General features: G+C 45.8%; 1 protein-coding gene across 2 annotated transcripts in view; it reads left to right on the top strand.

The window, feature by feature from the left end:
• The window catches only part of casd1 (CAS1 domain sialic acid O acetyltransferase 1), a 9,429-nt gene extending 2,786 nt beyond the window's left edge, over nucleotides 1–6,643 (top strand). The window contains exons 4-18 of one of the 2 annotated variants that reach the window (XM_019889729.1): nucleotides 699–743; nucleotides 832–894; nucleotides 974–1,018; nucleotides 1,093–1,216; nucleotides 1,396–1,610; nucleotides 2,049–2,471; nucleotides 2,571–2,660; nucleotides 2,732–2,851; nucleotides 2,964–3,120; nucleotides 3,514–3,593; nucleotides 3,985–4,086; nucleotides 4,177–4,317; nucleotides 4,978–5,055; nucleotides 5,145–5,237; nucleotides 5,647–6,643. In XM_019889729.1, the coding sequence (XP_019745288.1) occupies nucleotides 699–743; nucleotides 832–894; nucleotides 974–1,018; nucleotides 1,093–1,216; nucleotides 1,396–1,610; nucleotides 2,049–2,471; nucleotides 2,571–2,660; nucleotides 2,732–2,851; nucleotides 2,964–3,120; nucleotides 3,514–3,593; nucleotides 3,985–4,086; nucleotides 4,177–4,317; nucleotides 4,978–5,055; nucleotides 5,145–5,237; nucleotides 5,647–5,898 (2,028 nt within the window). In that variant the 3' untranslated portion in view covers nucleotides 5,899–6,643. The remainder of the gene's footprint in view (nucleotides 1–698; nucleotides 744–831; nucleotides 895–973; nucleotides 1,019–1,092; nucleotides 1,217–1,395; nucleotides 1,611–2,048; nucleotides 2,472–2,570; nucleotides 2,661–2,731; nucleotides 2,852–2,963; nucleotides 3,121–3,513; nucleotides 3,594–3,984; nucleotides 4,087–4,176; nucleotides 4,318–4,977; nucleotides 5,056–5,144; nucleotides 5,238–5,646) is intronic. The other variant, XM_019889728.1, reaches the window with a different exon arrangement.
• The last annotated feature ends 880 nt before the right edge of the window (nucleotides 6,644–7,523 follow it).

Genomic DNA, 7,523 nt, shown 5'->3' with positions numbered 1-7,523 from the left:
TTTTTGGGGGGGGGGGGGTGAGTGACTGCGTATCGCAGCGGTGTCAAACTCATTTTTGTCGCGGGCCACATTGTAGTTACGTCTTCCCTTGCAGGGCCATTATGAATTTTGGGAAAGCATCCAAATGTTGAATCACCTCCACATATTACATATACAGCACACAACACATTGTTGAATAACTCGTTTTAAAATCAGAAGTCAAGAATAATGACTGCTATTGTGGATTACAACTGACAATTTGACATTTTGGTTTAGCAAGCATGGAACTTGACATGCTTGATTTGCTTTCGTGGGCCACGTAAAATTATGTGGCGGGCCAGATCTGGCCCCCCGGGCCTTGACTTTGACACCTGTGGCATATAGCATACCCCGACCTGTTTAAATCAGGAAACTGGTTGTTTTTTTAAAAAAATGTTGATTCTTTTCTCTTTCAAATTCATCATCGCTCTCGAACCAAACAAAAGCCGAGTTTATCTGGAATTCCCCTCCAAGTCATCCATGACCACAACTGCTCCTCAATGGTGGGGGGGAAGTTATTTCGAACCTTGGATTCAGTTTGTATTCAACAGCCTGAAGGCTCATCCGAAGGGCTCTCGAGTGGACAATTCAAGTCCGTGTATTGGATATGAAGATTCCATCTGAGAAGTGTCACAATGTCGCAAACAAGAATGTCTTTTGTGTTTCATGCCGAATGGAAGCACGCGGACATCGCCTTCCAAGAAAAGAGCTCCTCTCTTTATGTGGTGAGCTGTTTTTGTCGATTGCATTTGTCTCAGCTGTGCCATCAACTGACGGGAAGTGAAAAACATCCTCCTTTCTTTGAGCGTGCAGGACTTCCTATGGCATCCAGAGGCGAACAACTCGATGACGGAGCGTTTGGTCTCATGGACACGCGTAAGTGAGCACGTTCTCACCTTGCGGCAAGTCGGCCGGCCGCAACATTTTGTAACGTCTGCAGTGTGGTGCGTTTCAGGAAGGCTCAGCGAGGCCCGATGTCGTCATCCTCGGTGCCGCAACGGTACGTTTGTTGAAAAGCCCCGGCGGCGCGCGAGTTGGGTCTTCAACCCTCTCCGTCGTCTTCATTTACCGCAGTGGTCCATCAAACTGCACGGTGGCAGCAGTGAGACTTTGAAGCAGTACCAAGTCAACGTGAGCGCCATGGCCGTGTACCTGGAGAGGCTGGCCCAGCACGGAGAGGTCTACTGGGTCCTACAAGGTCACACGTCCAATACAATTTAAGGCTTGAAATATGATCCGCTGACTCGTTGCTTCACCACAGTGATGAATTTCCCATCGCCCTGTACCCGTAACTGCCACGCGCGGAGCAAATTCGACATCGATTGCTCGTTTAATACCCGCAAACATGCAGTCAACCTGCACAATCTTCCCCTCCAGAACCAGTCAACGAGGAGCTGCTGAGAAAGGACCGGAAGGTGATCACCAATCACCAGTTGGAGCTCTACAACAAAGCGGCGGTGGACGCGCTTGATGCCGCTAAGCGGAACAACAGGTCGTCGGTGAAGCGACTGGCCGCCTCACGCAAGGCGGCGCTGGAGACCATCGGCCAATCGGACGACGGGCTGCACATACCCGAAGGTGCCAGAGATATTGTAAGTTCATTCAGTCGTCGTAAAGAAGTTTGTTTGTTCTTACACACGGGTAAAATTGATGGGGGGGGGGGGACAAGTCATCATGAATAAGCATTTATTGATCAGAAATGCATTTGAATTGTGGCTCAATAACTTTTTAGAAAACAAGCTCATTATGCAGGACTGGAAAAAAAAAATGGATAGCGCCCCGAAAAGAGATGGAAACCCGTTTGACAGCATCACAGGGGTCTTCAAAGTCGCTGTTCAGTCAATCGGCCTATTGAAAGGAGGTGAAAAGCTGATTGATGAGATGGTGTGCGCCGCACTAAACGTGGACCAGAGGAAGCGAAGAAGCGAGGAGATGAGAAAGAAAAAAAAAAGAATGACAACACTTGCGACTGGCTGGATCCAGCCCCCCGCCCCAATTCAGCTCACCGGAGTATCGCTGCTCTGTTTTAGGGGGCCATGGTGCTGATGAACGCCTTGTGCAACAAGCTCCACAGACCCATCGACGGCTCCTGCTGCCAGACGGTGCCGTCGCCCAACCTCCTGCAGAAACTGGCCGTGTGCTTCTTTGTGGCCTCGGCCCTCGTCCTCCTGGGCTTTTACGTCCTCGGCAACAACCGCCACCACCACCGGCCCGTGCCGCCGGACGTCGAGAGTCTGGAAGAAAAGAAGCCGGCGAGCGCCGCGGCCCCGCTGGGAGCCGCGGCGCTTTTCCAGGCCGTGTGCAAAATGGGCATCATCATGGCCTACTTTTATCTTTGCGATCGGGCCGACTTGTTCATGAAGGAGCACAAGTTCTACACCCACTTGACCTTCTTCATCCCCCTCATCTACATATTTGTACTGGGGGTGTTCTACAGTGACAACAGCAAAGAGGTACGGCCTTCATTTATCAGTGAGATGTCCGAATAGTGAAACGTGTGGCCTCCGTTTTGACTCACGATAAAAGACGAAGTTCCCGTTCCCTCCACGCAGACCCGATTACTGAATCGAGAGCAAACCGATGAGTGGAAGGGCTGGATGCAGCTGGTCATCCTGATCTATCACATATCTGGAGCCAGTGCGGTGAGTTCCTCACGTCTCGCATGACGTTTCAAGACTAAATCAGAATAATAAATCAATGTCGTGCCTTTCAGTTCATTCCCGTGTACATGCACGTGCGGGTGCTGGTGGCCGCGTACCTTTTCCAGACTGGCTATGGGCACTTTTCTTTTTTTTGGCTCAAAGGAGATTTTGGACTGTATAGAGTGTGTCAGGTGAGAACGCACGGGGTGGTCGGAGTCGCAACGGGGGAAAAAAAAAAACAAAAACAAATTGAATTTCCATTGCTATTGTTGTTTTCTGAATGAATCCTTCCTCTTCCTGCAGGTGCTTTTTCGTCTGAACTTCCTGGTGTTAGTCTTGTGTGTGGTGATGGACAGGCCCTACCAGTTCTATTACTTTGTCCCACTAGTCACCTTTTGGTTCGGCGTCATCTATGGCATGATGGTCATGTGGCCTCAAATCCTGCAGAAGAGGGCCAACGGTAAGCGTTTGGAGACGGAGGATGAATGATTTTGAAAAAGAATGGAATAGCCATTTAATGAGAGTGTTATTTTTGTTCTTGTGATTTTTTTTTTTCTTCTCCAAATTTTTTTTCCCATTCGAGTTTTAACAAACACAAGAAATAAATGTTAAAAACACAGTGAGGAATATGTAAGCATGCACTTCTTAAGCACCGAAACCTATCAAATTAAATAAAATATCCTTGACTGAAATGGAGTTGATTTGTTTTTGGGTTTTTTTTCTAAATTGGAGTCGTTGCAATTTGAAAATGACATTGAGAATTCTCTTTGAATTCGATCAACCGTTCCAGCCCGATTGGAAACTTTTAACCGTGTCACACTTTAAACTTAGGGTGGTCTTGTGTCTTGTGCAGCCAGCGGCATGTGGCATCTCGGCGTCCTTGTCAAGCTTCTGGTCCTTCTGTTGTTCATCTGCGCCTTGGCGTACTCACAGGTGAGCCAAATCTGCGCACATTGTAGCCTACTGCCAAATTCACATTAATCGCGCTGAAAACAAAAGTAGATTTTTTTTTTTTTTTTTTGCTGTGCATATTTGTTGACATGGTTGCACTTTGGAAAAAAACGTTCCGTCAGCCATGCATGCCATTTACTTCCTGAATGGCCCCACAAGGAGGCATCAGTGATTGGTATTGGTAACTAGTATCGGCAGCCTTTGCCTAGACTTTAATACCACCGTCTTCTATAGTGCGAAACGGCATTTGGAAATACACCAGCAATCAAAGTATTAACATCTTGATGAGTGAAAAAGATACATTTAGATAAGTGGTGCATGTGTTATCGATTCCCAAAGCAATTTTGGGTGAAGTTTGTCTTTGTGTCCGCAGGATTTCTTTCACGCCGTCTTCTCCTTTTGGCCCTTCTCCAAGCTCTTTGAAGTGAACGGAAGCGTCTACGAGTGGGGCTTCAGATGGAAGCTGGACCGATTTGTACGTTTTGATGTCGCGACACACTCATGCCTGCGGCATCTCATTTTCTAGCCGGCGGGGTCAAATTAGTTTGATTGCGTTGCGTGGCAGGCGGTGATCCACGGCATGCTGTTCGCCTTCGTCTACCTGGTGCTGCAGAAGCGGCAGGTGCTGTGCGAAGGCAAAGGAGAAGCTCTCTTCTCTGCCTGGATCTCCAGCCCGCTCTTCTTCCTCGCCATCGTCACCTTCGTCGTAAGAGCAGTTCGCCGCTTTGTACATTTCCATCTTGAGAACGTCCTGCGAACCTCAGTGAGGGCTCATGGTAGAACCGGGTCAACGATTCTGAGTTGTTTGATTGGAGATAACCACACCAATGACAATATACAACAAGGCAAACTGCACGTAAAAGTGATGGTAAAGTCAACACATAAAAATATATCAACTTAAAACAAAGATGTTTTTTTTTTTTAAGCAGGAGATTTGGGCTGCTCACGGTAAATATGGATGAGTTTCTCTATTTTCGTAAGGCGGTAGACGATTTGTAATTCTTTAAATCTTGTAAATGACACTGAATCCGCTCTTTGAAGGTCTTAAAATTTGTGACATGAACAACGTTGCTAAATTGAATTCAGAAAACTGAACTGGAGCATTTATAATTGGTCAGCAGTATGTCATTTGAATATCGCTGAAAAACTGATCACAGTGGCCCTTCAAAAGTCTTCTTAAACCTGCATAGCTTCATTTACTGCTCTGACGTACTAAACATTTTTTTCATGTTTTTTTTTTTTCACACGCACACAAAAGTCTTGTGTATACAGAAACTCGACAGCAACTATCCCACAGCAAATCTTTTCACCTCGCCTCACTCAAAACGTCAAGCACGTCAACACTTGTCTCCTCCCATCATTCCAGACATATTCCGTGTGGGCCAGCGGCTGCAAAAACAAATCGGAGTGTAACGAGATGCATCCTTACATCTCTGTCGTGCAGGTATCGAAAAGTCTCTGCTCCTTTTTTTTTTTTTTTTTTTTTGTTGTCATATAATGTCAACTTCAATTGACCTTTGCTCACACAAACAGATCTTGGCCTTCATCTTAATCCGGAACATTCCCGGCTACGCCCGCTCCATCTATAGCTCCTTCTTCGCCTGGTTTGGAAAGATCTCCTTGGAGGTGAGACTGTCTCACCGAGTGAGTTAAAAACATGAATGATGAAAACTGGAGTGGATATACAAAGTCGACACACCCTTAGCCAAATGCAAAGTTTTTGTGATTGTAAAAAAAAAAAAAAAAAAGAATTGAGGCTGGACTAAGTTTTGAACAGGAGTGTGTGGACTTTTTTAATGTATTTGTCTCATATAAAAATATCCGCAACTGACATTTTGTGAAAGAAGGAATGTCTGTATCTGTTAATGATTCTTGAGACTCCACATAGACAAACCTCTAATGGTCTCATCAGAGAATTTTACATCACATGAAAGAAGATCCTCCATGTTGACAGCGTGTACGAAACAGTACGACTCCATGACAAAGCCATTCGAAACCGCCCACATACTTGCCTGAACTCTTTTGTCTCCCCCAGCTGTTCATCTGCCAGTATCACATCTGGCTGGCGGCGGACACCAAGGGCATCTTGATCCTGATCCCCGGCAGCCCATCGCTCAACATCCTGGTCAGCACGTTCATCTTCGTGTGCGTCGCCCACGAGATTTCAGTCATCACGAACGACCTGGCCCAGGTGGTCATCCCCAAGGACACGGCGGCACTCCTTAAGAGGCTGGGGGGTTTCCTGGTCCTGGCAACGCTCACCCTTTTCATTGCCCGAGACCGTTAAAGCATGCCCGGGACCTGAGACTGGCGAGACGTGTCGTTCACCGAACACTTTTTTTTTTTTACTGCTGAGATAGTCGCACACTGAAGAACGATGCCCCTCTACGCTCACTCCCCCCCCCCAATTTTTTTTCCCCCCTCCTCTCACAGTAAGTAAAAGGTAAACTTGACATTGCAAAAAGGGAGGGGCGGTACATTTATTAAGAACAACAACAACGAAAGGTCCATTTGCTTCAGAACTTCTCATTCAGAACCGAAGCGGCCTCTCAACTCGCCGTCCACATTGACTGAACTCGAAAAAGAAAGAAAAAAAAACAAACGCGAGCCTTCTGCTTCCTATTTTCATCATTGTGTTGTACAGGACTGGAATTGAACGATGGACCAACAAGTCGCTCTTTTGATCAAAACTCAGTCTACCCCCCCCCCCCTTTTTTGTTTTTCGTGAGTAGTCCTGTGCTAAAAAGGTACTGTACTGTGTCACCTGCTGTAGCGATGAAATATGTTATATGTACAGTATTTAATTATTTAAAATGAAGTGTATATTTTATACTCGGTACTTTTTGCGCACCCGCGAAGTGAAGAAAGTGAGTCGATCCGATCGATGACACGTTTTTGACTTTTTGGTTTGTTTATAATCTGCCTCTTCGAGCTGTGGTGAAGAAACATGCACTGGTTGGCCAGCACGACAACGAACATCCTGCTACAAATGAACTCCCATTCGACATGCAGCTTTTTTCCCCACGACTCCATACACGTGAGTAGCCACCAACACCAACTGACTGGGCGAAAAAGGCTACTTGCTGATATTTTATATTTGGGTGTTTATTTTTGTGGCCTGCCGTCTCCTACGCAGGATTTAGCACTTTTATTTAATGACACTCATTGCTAACAATGAGTCCACGCGCAGCTAATTGTCTGGACTGAAGCAGGTTTGTATCGAGAAAATCACCAGACGAACTTGTGATCTACGGGCGTCACTGCAAATGAGTTGCATTTAGTATTTGGAATGAGAAGGCGCGATGCGAGCGTCAAGTCGCCGCATTCCTCCAAAAATTGTTGAGCCTTGATGTCATTTAAGATTTGAACCCAGCGGTTTCCGGATTGTGGTACTTTGGCACTCTAGCCTTAATTGTTCCATTTTGGTAGTATAAAAGCAACAAGTATTTATACTCTTTGAAATATGGTACACATTTTTTGTGATGTCTTAAAATGTGAAATGTATCCACATTTATAAATGCCTTCACTATGATGTACATCATGATCACCTCATAAAATGTGCAGTTTTGGCTCCCGTTGTCTGAAATAGGTTGTCCTTATTTCCTCTTGGGCCAGAAAGAGCAAAAAGAATTCATTGAATGATTTGACTAATGTGGACCCAACTGGATGTTGCTAATCACCCTGACCACCTTCTTTTAAACTGCTCTTCTTTTGGGGACAATATCGAGTTCCGCAACGTGTGTGTGTGTGTGTGTGTGTGTGTGTGTGTGTGTGTGTGTGTGCGTGTGCGTGCGTGTAAGAGAGAGAGACTGTTTTTTTTTTTTTTTTGAAAAAAACGACCAAAAAACGCCTTACTATACTATGTCGTTTTTTTCGGGGTAAAAACGCCTTACTATACATGGTCGTTTTTTT

Source organism: Hippocampus comes, unplaced genomic scaffold (genome assembly GCF_001891065.2).
Source record: "Hippocampus comes isolate QL1 unplaced genomic scaffold, H_comes_QL1_v1.1 scaffold337, whole genome shotgun sequence".
Classification (NCBI taxonomy): domain Eukaryota; kingdom Metazoa; phylum Chordata; class Actinopteri; order Syngnathiformes; family Syngnathidae; genus Hippocampus; species Hippocampus comes.
Note: the sequence above shows the minus strand (reverse complement) of the source record. Positions and strands in the feature narration are given on the sequence as shown.